Consider the following 18,637-nt stretch of genomic DNA (forward strand, 5'->3'; position numbering starts at 1 on the left):
TATTTTTTATTTTGAAACCAGGTCTCACTGAGTGGCAGAGGGCCTCACTACGTAGCTGAGGCTGTTCTCGAACCGTGATCCTAAGGTCTCAGCCTCCCAAATACTGGGATTACAAGTGTGCGCCACCACGCCTGGCTTATTTTTTTCATTTTGAAACACGGTCTCTCCAAGTCACTGAGGATCTTGTTAAGTTGCTGAGGCTGGCCTCAAACTTGCAATTCTCCTGTTTCAGCCTCCCAAATACTAGGATTACAGGCATGCTCCACCATGCCTGGCCAGGAACATGCTTTAGAGCATATGAAAGCCTCTACATAATTAACAAAGGAAGAAGCCATTTCTGCGATTTGTCTTTCTGGAATATTATTTACTTTGTGAGGATTGAACCCAGGGGCATTATACCTCTGAGCTATACCTCCAGCCCTATTTTATTTTTTTATTTTGAAACAGGGTCTCACTAAGTTGTGGAGGGCCTCACTGAGGCCGGCTACAAACCTGTGATTCTATCTCAGCCTCCCAAGTACTAGGGATACAGGTGTGCACCTCCACGACCAGCTTGGCTTAAAATTTTTAACAAGCTGCCATTTGGAGCACTCTGTTCCAATTTGAGTACTAGGCCCCGTGTCATTAATACTTAATTCTAAGAGAAACCCCAGCTGCAGCCCGTTTATCCCCATCTCTGCAGGGCAGTGGCAGTCCTCCTCTTTGGGGAAGGGCGGTGTGTGCTGCAGAAGGATGGGGGAGGGAAGGGAGGCCGTCCTGAGGCTCAAGGAGAAAGGCTTTGAGCTGGCTGCCTGGGAGCGCAGTCGGTGAATGCGTGGGTACCAGGCGGACACTTTGCTCCCGGTCTCTGGTGGCTGCTCACAGCTCCCCGGGGGGCCGGCCTGAGCCGGCCGCACAGCGGAAGCCAAGGTTGTCTGAGGCGGAGTCTGGAGTGTTGCCCATCCTGCAGCAGAGAACGGGGAGAGAACAGGCTTGTTGAGAAAGGGGCCGTGGCCTTCGCCAGCTGCCCTGCTGCACCCCAGGGCCTGCGGAGGTCTGGTGCGCTTGACCGCAGAGGGCAGGGTATGAGGGCCAGCCCCCAGAGACCTCGCTGGAGGGCAGGACTTAGTTATTGCTGACTAATAACCTCTAAAGTTAGTGGTTTAAAATGACTCACCCGCTTGTAATCCCAGCATTTGGGAGGCGGAGACCGGAGGATCACGGACAGTCTTGGCTACTTAGTGAGACCCTTCACAACTCAGACCCTGTTTCAAAAAAATAAAAAGACTAAAAAATAGGACTGGGGGTGTAGCTCAGAGGTGCAATGCCCCTGAGTTCCACCCCTAGTACTGCAAAAAAAATTAATAATAATAAAATGACTCAGCCCCCAAAACCTGTAGGCAAGAAATAAAATGTCAAAGCACTAATCAGTACTTCATGCTTTTTTTTTTTTGGTAGTATTGGGGATTGAACCCAGCAGCATTCTACCTGCGAGCTACACCCCCAGGCCTTTTTGTTTCTTATTTTGAAACAGGGTCTCAGTTGCTGAGGGCCTCATTACGTGGCTGAGGCTGGCCACGAACCTTCGATCCTTCTGTCTCTGCCTCCCAAGTACTGGGATTACAGGCGTACACCACCACACCTGGCCTACTTCATACTTTCAAAGACCCTTTCACTGATACCCTTCACGTGGCACTTCCCGACTGCTCTGGAAGGCAGAATCTCACCATTTTACAGACCCAGAATTAGCTATTAGAAAGACTGAAGTGTCTAGGCCTGAGGCCAACCACGGCTTCGTGGTAGAACAGAATCAGTAGACACCCAGCCTCTACTGCTTGGTAGACTACTTGGTCCAGAAAGGAAAGGGGAAGAGCAGGGCATGCGGAGCAGCCTATGATCCCAGTATGTGGGAGACACAGATGGGAGGATCCCAGGTTAGAGGCCAGCCTCAGCAATGTAGTGAGACTTTTTTTTTTTCCTGGTACTGGGGATGGAACCCAGGGGCATTCAACCTCTGAGCTATACCCCCCTGCCCTGTTTGTTTTTTTTAATCTTTCTTGCTTTCTTTCTCTCTCTCTCTTTCTTTTTGTGATACTTGGGAACCCAGGGGCATTGTATCTCCAAGCGACACCCCTAGTCCTATTTTTAAGTCTTCTTGTTTTTGAAACAGGGTCGAAGTGAATTGTGCAGGGCCTTGCTATGTAGCTGAGGCTGTCCACAAACTGTGATCCTCTGGTCTCAGCCTTCCAAATGCTGGGATTACAAGCATGCGCCACCATGCCCGGCCTTTACTCTTTATTTTGAAACAGGGTCTCACTAAGTTCGGAGGGCCTCACTAAGTAGCTGAGGCTGTCCGCAAATCACTATCCTTCTATCTCAGCCTCCCAAGTACTGGGATTACAAGCGTGCGCCACCATGCCAGGCTTACAGCAAGCCTCTTAAGCAACCTAGCAAGACCCTGTTTCAAAACAAAAAATTAAAAGGGCTGGGGGTGTAGTTCAGAGGTAGAATGGCCCTGGGTTCAACCCCCAGTTCTGCAAAACAACAAAATTAATGAAGAAAATCCAGGGATTTCAACATGTCAAGGAAACCTCTCCAACTGTGACATCCTAAGGCCACAGATACAGCGGACGCTCGTTCTCCCCCCCCCCCCCAGTACTGGGGATGAAATCCAGGGACATTTTACCTCCGAGCTACACCCTACCCTATTTTATTTTAATTTTTGGTGGTACCGGGAATGGAACTCAGGAACATTCTACCTCCTAGCTATACCACCAGCCCTATCTTTTAGGCCTTTTATTTTTATTTTATTTTATTTTTATTGTTTATGGTACTGGGGATGGAACCCTTCTACCTCCGGGGTATACTCCCAGACCTATTTTATATTTTATTTGGAAACAGGGTCTCTTAAGCCAGCGGGGCTGGCTTTGAACCTGCGCGATCCTCCTGTCTCTGCCTCCCAAGCGCGGGGATTACAAGCGTGCGCCACCACGCCCGGTGGCCTTTTACTTTTGAAACAGAGTCTCACTGAGTTGTGAAGTGCCTCACTAAGTAGCTGAGGCTGTCCGTGGCAACAATCCTCTGGTCTCTGCCTCCCAAATGCTGGGATTACAAGTGTGTGCTACCACACCTGGCTCCTATTTTATTTTTTATTTTGAAATAAGATCTTGCTAAGTTGCAGAGGGTCTCAGCAAGTTTTGAGGCTGATCTCAAGCCTGTGATCCTGTCGGCCCCTTAAGTGCCCTCTAGTTTGAGAGTCATAACTCCATGGCCACATGGTGGCCCATGGACGCGGCCATTCCTCTTCCCTCCTCGGTGCTTCTAGTTCGAGGTCAGGAGGGAAACACATCGAGCGTGCCAAACGCAGTGTGTCCTGGAGCTGAGCCGAGGGGCACACGCTGCCGGGGCCGCCTCCTCCTAGCTGTAAGTGCTGCCTGCTTGAGCTCCTGTGCCCTCCCCTTGCCCCCAGCTACCGAGTGCTGCGCCCCCTCTGCCAGCCTCACCTGGTGGTGACTCGGGCCCGGTGATTGGCGGAGCCGTCAGCCGTGTCGATCCAGGAAGCTCCCCGTAGGACGCGCCTGTCCTGGGGCGCAGCCTGGTGCAGTGATGCCGTCCACTCCCACACGTTGCCCAGGAGGTCATAGAGCCCTAGGGCAAAGCAGGAGGGTCCATCCCAGGCTGGGATGTGCTACCCCTCCAGTGGGGGGGAGTCTTGCGGGGGAGGCTTTCTCTCCTCCTCTACCAGGCAGAGCGACGCTGCCAACGGACCGGGAGCGCTGGTGGCTTACCGTAGTTATTCTGCGGGGGAAACGCGTTCACTGGGGACACTCCGTGGAAGCCGTCCTCAGCCTTGTCACCCTTGGGGAACTCCCCCTGATGGGAGAAATTAAAGGATTGATCCGCCTGTTTCCAGGCAGGTGTCCCACCTGCATCCTCTAGGGGAAGGGTTACTGCCTAAGGCTCCCATCCTGAGCTCCCGACCAGTGGCCCACGGGCCTCCATGATGGCCTCGGGGCTGGAGGAGGAAGACTGTGGTTCCTCCTGTGCCCACAGTGCTCCATGCAAGCTCACCCTCCTCCTGTGCCCGTTACTCTCAGCAGCTTCCCCCTTTTGCCTCCAAATCCACTTGCCACAGTGCCTGAGGCGCGTCTTAGCCTCCTGTGCTGGAGCACCGCACCCACCTGCACCTGCTCAGCAGTCACAGGGCCCACCCCGTGCTCCCTTAACACCTCCTCGTCTACCACCAACAGATGCAACTTCACGTCTATCCTCACCATAACTTCCTATCTCCTGCTCATTAACAGTGGGTGGTGCACACTTGTAATCCCAGCATTCGGGATGCTGAGACCAGAAGATCGCAGTTCGCAGAAAGCCTCGGTTACTTAGTGAGGTCCTTAACAAGTCAGCGAGACCCTGTTTCAAAATAAAGAATAAAAGCCGGGCGTGGTGGCGCACACTTGTAATCCCTGCGCTTGGGAGGCGGAGACAGGAGGATCATGCAGGTTCGAAGCCAGCCACGCTGGTTTAAGAGACCCTATTCAAAAATATATATAAAAAAATAGGTCTGGGAGTGTAGCCCAGAGGTAGAAGGGCTTCCAAGAACCCCAGTACCACCAAAAAGAAAAAAGAAAAAAGAATAAAAAATAGGGCTAGGGGTGTCGTTCAGAGGTAGAATGCCCCTGGATTCCATCCCCAGTACTGCAAAAAAAAAAAAAAAAAAAAGGGCTGAGGTGTATCTCAGAGGTAGAATGCCCCTCAGCCCAATAAATGGCAGGAGGGTATGTGCCTCAGGGATAGAGCACTTGCCTAGCAGTGCAAGGCCCTGTGTCCAATTCCCTGTAACACACACACACACACACACACACACACACACACACACTCCCCCTCTCTCTCTCTCTCTCTCACAGTCCCTTTTGAATTCCTGCCCCCAGCTGGACTTGGTGGCACACACCTGAGACTCTTGTCAACTTAGCAAGAGGGTTTCAAACTAAAAATAAAATCAGGCTAGGGGGCGCAGCTCAAAGTAAGTAAATAAAAAGTAAATAAATTCCTGTCCCAACATGCTGGTGCTCTGTTCCACTCCCGGGCATGCGCTCTGACTCCCTGCTAGGGTCTGGATGTATTCTGCCCTGCAAGGGTTCATGGCAGTATGGAGAGGTGATGGGCCCAGGAGGTCCCATGTGACTGGGCGTCACATTCCGAATGGACTGATGCTGGCGTCCTGGGCTGGCTCTCCCGCGTGGGCCATTAGAGAGCGAGGCCCGCCCGCGTGCTCGGCCCCTTCTGCTTCTCCACCTTCGCCATGCCAGTGTTCTCAGCATCAGGCTTCTATTGTCTTTTCTTTTCTTTGAGGCACTGAGGATTGAACCCAGGGGCATTCTACCTCCAAGCTACATGCCCTATTTTATATTCTTTATTTTTAAACAGGGTCTCACTGAGTGGCTGAGGCTGTCTACGCACTGAGCTCTTCCTGTCTCAGCCTCCCAAATGCTGGGATTACCAGCGTTAGCCAGCGCGCCCGGCCACACAGTGATCCTCCTCACTATAAAGCAGAGCCAGGACTTCATGCTGTTTGCTCACCTACCCACCCCTCTCTTCTTTACTTCCCTCCCTCCCTCCCTTTCTGTACTACTGGGGCTTGAACTCAGGGGTATTTTGCTTGAGCTACACCCCCAGCTCTCTTTTTTTTATTGTTGACACAAGGTCTCACGAAGGTGTGGAGGACCTACGTTTTTGAGATTAGCCTCGACCCTGCGATTCTCCCAGGACTGGGATAACAGGTGCGTGTGCCCCAACTCAGCTTCCTTCTTTCATTTTTCACTCAACAATCTCCTTTTTTTTTTTCTTTTTCAGTACTGGGGATGGAACCCAGGGGCTTCTACCTCCAAGCCACACCCCCAGCTTTTTATTCGTTATTTTGAAACCGGGTCTTGCTGAGTTGCAGAGGGCCTCACTAAGTAGCCGAGGCTGTCCGCGAATCGCGATCCTCTGGTCTCAGCCTCCCAAATACTGGGATTACAAGCGTGCGCCACCACGCCCGGCTGACAATCTCCTATTCTACTAGCTCAAACATCACCTTCTCTTGTGAAGTCGTCCCCGCACCTTGGAAATTGTCGTCTGCCTGGCTGCATCAGTGATCAGTCCCATTAGAACCCCCTGCACAAAGCCTGTGAATCCCACAGCGGGGTAACCAAAGCCTGGCATACTGCAGGCTCCAGCAGTGCCTGGTGAGAGGAGGGAGGTGGGTCTCACCTGCCACAGGTTGGTGCGGTTTGGCTGGAACTGGTTTCCCCAGGGGTAAACCTGACCTGTAAGAAGAACAAGGAGACAGCAGAGAAACCAGAGGCAAAGAGTGGGAGGGGGGTTTACAAGACAATCAAAAGGAAGTAAGAGCCGGGTGTGGTGGCTCACGCGTGTAATCCCAGCGCTGAGAGGCTGAGATAGGAGGACTGCACAGGTTCGAAGCCAGCCTCAGTTACTTAGTGAGGCTCTCAGCAACTTAGTGAGACCCTGTTTCTAAATAAAGTATAAACAATAGGTCTGGGAGTATAGCCCAGAGGTAGAAAAGCCCCTGGGTTCCACCCTCAGTACCACTCACAAATAAAGGAAGTTAGGTGCCAGGCGTGGTGGCGCACGCTTGTAATCTCAGCATTCCGGAAGTAGAGACTGGAGGATCGTGATTCACAGACAGCCTCAGCTATTTAAGCGAGGCCCTTTGCAACTCAGTGAGACCCTGTTTAAAAAAAAAAAGACCAAAAATTAGGGCTGGGGGTGTAGCTTGGAGGTACAATGGCCCTGAGTTTCATCCCCAGTGCTGAAAAAAAAAAAAAAAAAAAAAAGAGGAAGTTAGGAGCCAGGCATGGAGACCCACGTTTGTAATCCCAGCATTTGGGAGGCTGAGACAGGAGGATCACAGTTCACAAACAGCCTCAGCTACTTAGTGAAGCCCTTTGCAACTCAGTGAGACCCTGTTTCAAATAAAGAATAAAAAAAAAGGGCTGGGGGTATTACCGAGAGAGAGAATACCACAAAAAATAATATTTTTGTGTGTATGTACGTGTGTGTGTGTGTGTTGAACCCAGGGGCATTCTACCTTTTTTATTTTTTATTTTGAGACAGGGTCTTGCTAAGTTGCTGAGGCTGGCCTTGAACCAGCCTTCAGTCCTCCCATCTCAGCCTCCCAAGGACTAGGATTCCAGGCATGCTACAGATAGTCTAAGAATTAGCTCTGGCTCTAGGAAACATGGCCCTGCCCACACTTTAACCCCCGCGCAGGACAGGAAACCGCCTTGCTCTGTGTACCCTTCAAGCCCCCTCGGGCAGCAAACTCCCACTCCTCCTCGGTGGGCAGCCGTTTCCCCCGCCACGCGCAGTAGGCCTGAGCGTCGTTCCAGCTCACGTGGACCACTGGCAGCTCCAGTTTCTCGCGGATGCCGGAGCCGGGACCTGCAGGCTGACAGCCGGGAGAAGTGAGCAGGCTTCTGCGCTCCTGCAGAAGGGAGGCTAGGCCTAGGGCTCCCCGAGCAGCTCTGACCACTAGATGGAGCAAGGAAGTTGGTGAGTGGGCACATCCATGGAAGAGAAAAGAGACTACCGAGAGACAGAAGGGAGAACTGGGATGGCGACGGGAGAGAATCAGAGCAGAGGAGACGGGCGGCTTGGCGCAGCAGCAACACAACGCCGGTGTTCCCGGTGGGGAAGGGTTGGGCGGCCATGCCTTCAGGAGTTGGCAGGGCAGCAGCGCTTACCTGCCTCCAAAATGCCCTCTCCACCGGAAGCCACCAGAGCACAGGCTGCAAAAGAGGGCGCAGGAGTGGGCGAGGCCCGGCCGGCCGGCAGCTTCCCCACAGCACAGCGGCAGGCTCGGGAGGTCACTGTGTGTGTGTTTACATGAGGTACTGGGATGGCTTCTACCATCTGAGCTGTACCCTCAGCCCTATTTTATTTTTATTTTGAAATAGGGTCTCGCTAGGTTGCTGAGAGTTGCTGAGGCTGGTCTCAAGCCTGTGCTCCTCCTGTGTCAGCCTCCTAAGGACTGAGATCACAGGTGTGTGTCACCATGCCTGGCCGCTCACAGCCCTTTTTATTTTTTTTTTGCAGTACTGGGGATGGAACCCAAGGGCATTCTATCTTTGAGCAACACCCCCTGCCCTATTTTTTATTTTGAAACAGGGCCTCACTGAGTTGTGGAGGGCCTCACTAAGTAGCTGAGGCTGTCCACGAACCGCGATCCTCCTGTCTCAGCCTCCCAAATGCTGGGATTACAAGCGTGCGCCACCACGCCTGGCTTCCTTGTTATTTTTTGATACTGGGGATTGAACCCAGGAGGCTCCAGCTCCACGCAGCACCCCCAGCCCTATTTTCTTTTCTATTTTGAAACAGGATCTCACTAAATTGCTGAAGCGCTTGCTCAGTCACTGAGGCTGGCCTCGAGCCTGAGATCCTCCTCTCTCAGCCTCTGAGGGACTGGGATTGCAGGCATGTGCCACCCCATTCAGCGTAAATCTTGCATTTATTTGGATTTTCTCAGTCTCTCTGCAGAAACAAGCTCAGTCAGGGTTAACTCCCAGGAGTGCTCGGCTGTGGGGCCCAGGAGGGTGTCTGTCGAGTCCTCTCGGCTTCCTGTTCTCAGAACTGCATCCCCCGGACCCCACAGGACCCCGATGGGTTTGCTCACCTGCATGGGCTGGGTCGCTTTGTTTCTCAGCTCACTGGAGACAAAGTCTTCAAAGACAAAACTCCACCCAAACATCTCCGCCTCCGTGCGGTACTTCTTCTCCCTGACAAACTCCCTGAAAGAGACCCTCACCTGTGTCAGCTGGATAGTCCCAGGCCCCATCCCGGCCTCCCCTGCTCCAGGAACCTTCAGACCCCCTTGTCCCACACGGCAAAGCGAGTTTGCTGCCTCCCTCCCTCCCCCCTCCCTTTCTTTTTTGGTGCTTGGAATTGAACCCAGGGCCATTTTACCTTTGAGCTACACCTCAGCCCTATTTTATTTTTATTTGTTTGTGTGTGTGGTACTGGGGTTCCTGGAAGCCCTTGTACCTCCAGGCTACACTCCCAGAGCTATTTTTCATATTTTTTATTTGGAAACAGGGTCTCTTAAGCCAGCATGGCTGGCTTCGAACCAGCGCGATCCTCCTGTCTCCGCCTCCCAAGCGCTGGGATTTACAAGTGTGCGCCACCACGCCCGGCCCTATTTTATTTTAAAATGGTCTCATTAAGTTGCTGAGGGGCTCACTTAGTTGCTGAGACTAGCCTCAAACCTGGGATTCTCCTGTGTCAGCCTCCCAAATACTGGGATTACAAGTGTGCACCACCATGCCTAGCTAGATTTTCTTTTAAATTAGGACATAATTTCATTTTTAGTGTACAGTCCTATGAGTTTAAAAATATATAATCACTACCACAATCAAGATACAGAGCAAGGTGGGCATGGTGGCACATGTTTATAAGCCAAGTACTTGGGAGGCTGAGACAGAAGGATTTTAGGTTTGAGGCCAGTCTCCGCAACTTAGAGAACAAGAAAGAGAAAAATTATCATTATTGTTATTTTTGTGTGTCGTACTGGGGGTGAAACCCAGGAGCTTTTTACCTCTGGGCTACACCCCCAGACCTATTTTATACTTTATTTGGAAACAGGGCCTCATTAAGTTGCTGAGAGCTTCACTAAGTAAGTAGCTGAGGCTGGCTTCGAACCTGTGCGATCCTCCTGTCTCAGCCTCCCAAGTGCTGGGATTACAAGTGTGTGCCACCACGCCCAGCTGAAAGAGAGAGATTATGAATAATGTCACTGAGCAGGAGGTTTAAGGGTGAGAAATACCTCTCTTCTGAAAGGTCTTCGTCACATATGTAAACACACAGCAATCAGGAGACAGAAGAGATGTTACTATCCTTCTCTCTACCTAACATACGAAAGACAGCGAATTCAATAGTAACTACACACTGACACTTGAATGGATTGCACCGTACTTTGGGATGGTTCAGTATATTTCAGCAAGCAGACCGCAGGGTAAAAGAGATTGTTGTCTCCAGGCTAACAGTACCCTTTTTGTTCCAGACCTCTGATATAAGAAGATGTTGTTTACCCATCAAAAGGCCTCTGAGACTGGGGGAGGTGATCAGGAAATTTTGTAGCAAAAGCTACTTAGCCCCAGAGCGCGAGAATAGTTTGAGAACTTATAATCAGGGAAAAATCGTGGGGTAATAAGCAAAACTTAGGCACTAGTTGGAAGTTGATATCTATATTTCTATAACATGATTTGCAATATAAAAGAATGCACGCAGGCCGGGCATGGTGGTACACGCTTGTAATCCCAGTTCTTGGGAGGCTCAGAAAGGAAGACTGTGGGTTAAGGATAATCTCGGGAATGCAGTGAGACTCTCGGCAACCTAGAGAGACCCTGTTTCAAAACAAAAAATAAAAAGGGCTGGAGTGAAGCACAGAGGTAGAATGCTCCTAGGTTCAATCCCTAGTACCACAGGAGGGGAAAGCACATATAAGGAAGCCACATTTTACTGTAGAAAAATTACTAAATAGCTGGGCGTGGTGGCACATGCTTGTAAGCCCAGTACTTTGGAGGTTGAGAAAGGAAGATGACAGGTTTGAGGCCAGCCTCAACTACTTAGTGAGGGCCTCTACAATTTAGTGAGACCCTGTTTCAAAATAAAGAATGAAAAGTAAGGTTGGGGGTTTAGCTCAGAGGTAGAATGCCCCTGGGTTCAATTCCCAGTAACGCAACAAAAAAAAAAAAAAGAAAAAGAAAAAAGAAAAGAAAAATAGGGCTGGGGTATAGCCGAGAGGTAGAATGCCCCTGGGTTAAATCTTCCATTTTCAAAAAATAAATTAACTAATTAAAAATAGCTGGCATGGTGTCACATATTTGTTTTGTTTTGTTTTTGTGGGTCTGGGGATGGAACCCAGGGGCATTCGACCTCCGAGCTACACCCTCTGCCCTATTTTTTTATTCTTTATTTTGAAACTGGGTCTCACTGGGTTGCAGAGGGCCTCACTAAGTAGCTGAGGCTGTCCGCGAACCACGATCCTCTGGTCTCAGCCTCCCGAATGCTGGGATCACAAGCGTGCGCCACCATGCCCCGCTCCTGTCGCTCACTTGTAATCTCATTACTTGGAAGGCTGAAACAGAAGGATCACAGGTTTGAAGCCAACCTCAGCAATTTAGGGATGTTTTCAGCAACTTTGTGAGACTCTGTGCCAAAAAAAAAAAAAAAAAAAAAAAAAAAGGTCTGGGGTTGTATCCTGGAGGTAGAAGACCCTGGATTCCATCCCCAGTATCACAAAATAAATAAATAATTTTTTTTTTGTGGCACTGAGATTGAACTTAGGGGCATTCTACCTCCAAGTAGCTCCAGCCCTATCTTATTTATTTTTTATGGTACTGGGGATAGAACCCAGGAGCATTCTACCCCTGAGCTATGCCCTCACCCTATATTTTATTCTTTTTTTTTTTTTTTTGGTGGTGGTACTGGGGTTCCTGGAAGCTCTTCTACCTCGGGGCTACACTCCCAGACCTATTTTTACATTTTTATTTGGAAACAGGGTCTCCTAAGCCAGAGCACGCGGCTGGCTTCGAACCTGCGTGATCCTCCTGTCTCTGCCTCCCAAGTGCGGGGATTACAAGCATGAGCCATCACGCCCAGCTTCTATTTTAATTTGTGTGTGTGTGTGTGTGTGTGTGTGTGTGTGGTATTGGGGATCAAACCCAGGTGCATTCTACCTCTGAGCTAAACCCTCAGCCCTATTTTATTTTTTTATTTTGAAACAGGTTTGCCTGGAATGATAGCATAAACCTGTAATTCCAGTACTTGGGAGTTTGAGACAGGAAGATTATAGGTTCAGGGAGAGCTTCAAATTATAGTGAGACTCTCATCAATTTAGCAAGACTCTGTTTCAAAATAAAAATAAAATAGGGCTGGTGGTGTAGCTTGGAAATAGAATGCCCCAGAGTTCAATGCCCAATACCAAACCAAACCAAACAAACCCAGAGTCTCACTAAATTGCTGAGGCTGGCCTTGAACCTGTGATCTTCCTGTCTCAGCCTTCCAAGTACTTGAACTACAAGCATGTAACACCACACCTCATCTGGTTTTTAATTTTTTTTTTTTTTTTCAGTACTGGGGATGGAATTCAGAGGCATTCTACCTCTGAGCTACACCCTCAGCCCTATGTTTTATTCTTTTTTTTTTTTTTGGTGGTATTGGGGTTCCTGGAAACCCTTCTACCTCCGGGTTACACTCCCAGACCCATTTTATATTTTTATTTGGAAACAGGGTCTCCTAAGCCAGCACGGCTGGCTTCGAACCAGCATGATCCTCCTGTCTCCGCCTCCAAAGCACGGGGATTACAAGCGTGCGCCAACACGCCCGGTTTATTCTTTATTTTGAAACGGGGTCTCACTGAGTTGCAAAGGGCCTAAGTAGCTGAGGCTGCGAAATGCAATCCCCTGGTCTCCGCCTTCCAAATGGTAGGATTACAAGCGTGCGCCAGCACACCCGGGTGTGGCTTTTAATATAAATCTGAAACTGGATCTCACTAGGTTAAAGAAAGTCTCACTACTTGCTGAGTCTGTTTTTGAACCTGCTATCCCCCTATCTTACCCTATCTCAACCTCCCAAGTACTAGGATTGTAGGCATGTGCCATCATGCCCGGCTTAATTTTAATTTTATTTTTTGTACTGAGAATGGAACTCTGGGACATTCTACCTCCGAGCTATACCCTAGCCCTATTTTTTTTTTTTTTTTTTTTTGCGGGTCTTGGGATGGAAGCCAGGGGCATTCAACCTTCAAGCTACACCCTCTGCCCTATTTTTATTCTTTATTTTGAAACAGGGTCTCACTAAGTCGCGGAGGGCCTCACCAAGTAGCTGAGGCTGTCTGTGAACCGCGATCCTCTGGTCTCAGCCTCCCAAATGTTGGGATTATAGGCGTGTGCCAGCACACCCGCCTACCCTAGTCCTATTTTATTTAATTTTGAAACAGGGTTTCACTATGTTGTGGAGGGCCTCACGAGGTTGCTGAGGCTGGCATCGAATCTGCAGTCCTCCTGTCTTGGCCTTCAAGTTATGGGATTACAAACAGGTGTCACCACACCTGTCTTAGTTTTCATTATGGAACAGGGTTTACTAAGTTGCTGCGGGTCTCACTAAGCTGCTGAGGCTGGCTTCTAACCTGCCTACCTCTTGTCTCAGTTTCCCAAGTACTAGGAAACAGGTGTACACCATCGTGCTCAGCTATGCTATTTTCCTTTTAGATATTAGAAATGAATTTTAGAAAGAGCCTTTATAGTTGGGCATGGTGGTGCATGCCTATGATGCTGGTACTTAGGAGCCTCCCGAATGCTGGGATTACAAGCGTGCACCACCACACCCGGCTATTCACTTAGGAGACTGAGACTTAAAGATCACAGGTTCCAGACCAGCCTCAGAAGCTCTCAGCACCACCAGAGCGTGGTGGCGCACGCTTGTAATCCCAGCATTTGGGAGGCTGAGACCGGAGGATCGTGGTTCGCAGACAGCCTCAGCTACTTAGTGAGGTCCTCTGCAACTCAGTGAGACCTGGTTTCAATATAAAGAATAAAAAATAGGGCAGGGGGTGTAGCTTAGAGGTCAAATGCCCCTGGGTTCCATCCCCAGACCCGCAAAACAAAACAAAACAAAAAAACCCTCTCAGCAACCTAGTGAGACCCTATTTCCAAACAAAAACTAAATAAAGGGAGGGGTTGGAGGTTCAGCTTGGAAGCAGAACACCTGTAGGTTCAATCCCTAGTCACAGACACACAAGCCGGGCATGGTGGCACACACAGACAGCCTCAGCTACTTAGGCCTTTGCAACTCAGTAAGACCCTGTCTCAAAATAAATAGAAAATAAGACTGGGGGTATAGCTCAGAGGTAGAATGCCCCTGGGTTCCATCCCAGTACAACACACACGCACACACACACACACACGCCTTCATTCCCCCTAAAAATCCCTGATGTACCTGAAATCTTTATTGGTGACTGGAAATACATCAATGGCAAAGGGTTTTACTGTCACCTCCCGAACGGGCCCTTCACCATCTCTGCCATCTGGAGCGTTTGTTCCCATCAGGAATTTCCCACCTGGCAGCTGGACCATGCTAGTAGCCTGTGCATTCCCTGCAGAAAAGGAAAGTTATGAGTAATGCATGTATACGCATATGTCTTACATCTACATATGAAAAATGGTATTAGTTGGATCATATACAACATTCATAATGGTGTAAAAAGTTGAAATGTGAGCTGGATGTGGTGGCACATACCTTGAAAGGCTGAGACAAGATAATTGCAGGTTCAAGACCAGCCTCAGCAATTCAGTGACTCTCAGGAACCTAGTGAGACTCTGTTTGATTTTTTCTTTGTGGTGCTGGGGATCAAAACTGGGGCCTGGTGCATACTAGGTAAGCACTCAACTACTTAGCTACATCCCCAGCCACTAGACCCTGTTTCTAAACCAAAAAAAAAGACTAAGGTAAAATGATTCTGGGTTCAATCCCAGTAAAACACACACATGGAAAAAAAAAAAAAAAAAGACAAAATGCAAAGGCTTAAAAATGTTTGTTTCAGAGCTGGGCATGGTGGCGCATGCTTGTGATCCCAGGATTTGGGAGGCTGAGACCAGAGGACCGCAGTTTGGGGATAGCCTCAGCTACTTAGTGAGGCCTTCGCAACTCAGTGAGGCCCTGTTTCAAAATAAAGAATAAAAAATTGGGCAGGTGGTGTAGCTTGGAGGTCAAATGCCCCTGGGTTCCATCCCCAGACAGACACACACACACACACACACACACACACACACACACACACACACACACACGTTCGTTTTGGTTGGGTGTGGTGGCACACAGTTGTAATTCCAGTACTTGGAAGGCTGACACAGGAAGATAGCAGGTTTGCAGCCAGCCTCTGCAACTTGGTGAGAGCTTCTGCAACTTAGACTATTTCTAAATAAAAAATAAAATAGGAAGCAGGGCTTGGTGGCACACATTTGTAATCCCAGCATTTGGGAGGCTGAAACAGGAGGATCACGGTTCGTGTACAGCTTTAGCTAGGTAGTGAAGCCCTTTTGCAACTCAGTGTGGACAGCCTCAGCTACTCTGGCAGTGTGGCTTGGAGATAGAATGCCCCTGGGTTCCATCACCAGTACTGCAAAAAAAAAAAAAAAAAGTAAATAAAATAGGGCTGGGCATAATGGCACACGCTTGTAATCCCCGCATTTGGGAGACAGAGAAGAACCCTAGGATTGTGGTTTGCAACAGTTTAAGCTACTTAGTGAGGCTCTTCCCAACTTAGTGAGACACTGTTTGGGAAAAAAAGAAAAGACTAAATAGGGCTGGGGGTAGAATGCCCTTGGGTTCCACCCCCAGTACTGAAAAACAGAAAACAAACAAACAAAAAAAACAACAAAAAACAGGGCTCAGAGGTAGAATGCCCATCCCCAGTACCAGAAACAAACCAACCAACCAAGTTAGGAGTGTAGCTTGAAGATAGAAAGCCCCTGGGTCCATCGCCAGTAAAATACACACACACACACACACACACACACACACACTCTATTTACTATAATTCAACAAGGTGACTATAATTTCAAATCATTTTGGAGTTAAGAGGCAATCTGAACAGACTGGATATGAATTTAAGGAGTATTGTCAAAAATTTTTGTGTGATGCTAGCCGGGCGTGGTGGTGCACACTTGTAATCCCGGCGCTTGGGAGGCTGAGACAGGAGGATCGCACGGGTTCAAAGCCAGCCTCAGCTACTTAGTGAGGCTCTCAGCAACTTAGTGAGACCCTGTTTCCAAAAAAAAAAAAAAAGTCTGGGAGTATAGCCCGGAGGTAGAAAGCCTCTGGGTTCCACCCCCAGTACCACCAAAAATTTTTGTGTGATGCTAGGGTACATTCTATCTTCGAGATATTTTTTGTTTGGAAATAGGGTCTAAGTTGCTGAGAGCCTATTAACTAGGTTGATGAGGCTGGTTTTGAACCCTTGATCCTCCTGTCTCAGCCTCCCGAATGGGATTACAGGCGTGTGCCACCATGCCCAGCAGTACTGTCAATATTTAAGCTGGGAAATGGTTTAGATTTTTTTTTTTTCATGACTTGTGTTTTGCCTATTCTAGACAAATTTCTACGAATATAATGGTATGATGCCTGGATTCCCTTATGGCTCCAGGAGAGAGAGGGAAAGCAGGTCACAATTCGCCAACTCTTTAAGCTAGACGATGGGTACGTGTAGGACTTGGGAGTCCTTCCCCCCCAAGAGATTCTAAAATGAGTTAAAGTAACAGCAGTGAGACCCAAAGCCCTGCGCTGTAACCGCCTCCCACGCCGGCCGCCTCGGGGGCGCCCGGGCCAGGGAGGCTCTTCCCGTCCCCGATCGCCACGCGGCGGGGAAGGAAGGCCGGCACACTGACCTAGCTCGAGCCCAGGGCCACACGGGAAGGTCAGCAAGGACAGGAGCGGCAGCCAGCGGCCCATGCCGGAGTCCGAGCGCGGTGCACGCCCGCCGCGCGGCCTGCTGCGCATGCGCCACCGCGAGCCACGTGGGCGGCGCCGGCCGCGCGTGCGCAGAGCGCCCCGAGCGTCCCTTTGGAAAAGGATGCCGGTGTGGTGGTCCCTGCCTGTGAGCTCAGTACTTGGGAGGCTGAGACTGGGGGAGACAGCAGGTTCGAGGACAGCCTCAGCAGGTAGTGCGATTCTCATCGACCCAGCGAGACCGAAAAAGAAAATAGGGCTGGGGTTGTACTCTAGAAGTAGAAGGTCCCAGGGTTCAATCCCCAGCCCTAAAACTCAAAACAGCCCGGCATGGTGGTGCACGCTTGTATCCCAGTACTTGGGCGGCTGAGACAGGTGGGTCCGGGTTCTCAGACAAATTCAGCTACCTAGTGGGACCCTGTTTCAAAATAAAGAATAAAGTCGGGCTGATGTTGTAGCTCTAAGGCCCTGGTTTCAATATCCTCAGTACCGAGGGGGGAAAAAAAAAAAGCAGGACAAGGAGTGTAGCTTGAGGGAGAAAAAAAAAAATTTTTTTTTTCCTACTAATGGACGTGGTTAAGTAGAGACCTATGCAGATATTAGGGCATTTGCTGACTCTTGGAGGGGTGGGGGGATGATAGTGAAATAAGGCACTGTTTGGGCTCCTGCCATTCCAGAAGGCCTCTCTTTACTTTTATTGGTACTGGGGAGATTGGACCTAGGGAGTCTACCTTGGAGCTATACCCTCAGCCATATATATTTGTGTGTGTGTGTGTGTGTGTGTGTGTGTGTGTGTGTGTGTGTGTGTGTGTGTTACTCGGGATGGAACCCAGGGGCCTTCTACCTCCGGGTACACTCCCAGACCTATTTTTTATATTTTATTTGGAAACAGTCCCTTAAGCCAGCTGAGGCTAGTTTTGAACCTGCGCAATCCTATCTCAGCCTCCCAAAGTGTGGGGATTACAAGCATGAGCCACCGCCTGGCTATATTTTCATTTTGAAACAAGGTCTTGCTAGGTGAGTTTTCCTATTTACTGAGGCAGGCTTTGAACCTGTAATTCTTCTGTGCTAACCTCCCAAGTACTAGGATTACATGTACAACCACACTCAACTGAACCCACAGGAATTCTACATTCAAGCTACATACTCAGTCTTTTTTGTGTATGTGTCCAGTACTGGGGATGAAACCCAAGGGCATTCTACCTCTGAGCTACATCCCCAGCCCTATTTTTTATTTTCAAACAGGGCCTCACTGAGTTGCAAAGGGCCTAAGTAGTTGAGGCTGGCTTCAAAGCTGTCTCAGCCTCCAAAATGCTGGGATTACAAGCATGTGCCACCATGCCCCACAACACTCAGCCTTTTATTGAGATTACAGGTGTGCCACGCCTGGCTACTTCATCCTTTTATGTTCAGATGGCTTTAGTATAGCAAACCATTGCAAGACAACAGAAAGATTTCAAATTAGCCAGGCGTGGGCACACACTTGTATGTAATCCCAGCATTCAGGAGGCTGAGACTAGAGGACCGCAGTTCACGGATAGACTCAGCTACTTAGGCTCTGCAACTCGGGGATCCTGTTTCAAAATAAAGAATAAAAAATAGGGCAGGGGATGTAGCTCAGAGGTCGAATGCCCCTGGGTTCAATCCCCAGACCGGCAAAAAAAAAAAAAGATTTCAAATTAGCTTTTATTGCACTCACTGTAGGACAGACTAAGCCAATACACAAATCCTGTAACACATTTTACCATCAACGACTTATCAACTATACAAAACCAATTTAACAGAAACAGAACAGTAATCTGGATGAGAAAAGGGGGATTGAGATGGTTTACAAAATCAAAGTTCATGGGCTTGAAAAATCTAATCCATGGAATTTTTCTCTTCACTAAATGCCCCTGGGTTACATCCCTAGACCTGAAAAAAAAAATTTTTTTTTTTTTTGGTGGCACTGGAGTTCCTGGAAACCCGTCTACCTCTGGACTATACTCCCAGGCCTATTTTTTATACTTTTTATTTGGAAACAGGGTCTTAATCACGCTGGCTTCGAACCTGTGTGATTCTGTCTCCACCTCCTAAGCGCGGGGATTACAAGCGTGCACCACCACAGCAGCACAAGCATAAAACTTTTAATTGGGAACTGTTTATTTTTTGT

General features: G+C 49.1%; 1 protein-coding gene across 1 annotated transcript; it reads right to left on the minus strand.

Annotated features, from left to right (window-relative positions):
• Nucleotides 1-858: 858 nt before the first annotated feature.
• On the minus strand, nt 859-14,114 carry SUMF2 (sulfatase modifying factor 2; the record flags this gene model as incomplete). The annotated part of the gene is made up of 8 exons (XM_080702797.1): nt 859-943; nt 3,483-3,627; nt 3,768-3,852; nt 6,232-6,287; nt 7,282-7,432; nt 7,728-7,772; nt 8,657-8,771; nt 13,978-14,114. 8 exons carry the CDS (start codon nt 14,112-14,114, stop codon nt 859-861), a joined length of 819 nt encoding a protein of 272 aa, XP_080558923.1.
• Nucleotides 14,115-18,637: the final 4,523 nt, after the last annotated feature.

The sequence above is a fragment of the Muscardinus avellanarius genome, assembly GCF_963383645.1.
Source record: "Muscardinus avellanarius genome assembly, chromosome: 10".
Lineage (NCBI taxonomy): Eukaryota > Metazoa > Chordata > Mammalia > Rodentia > Gliridae > Muscardinus > Muscardinus avellanarius.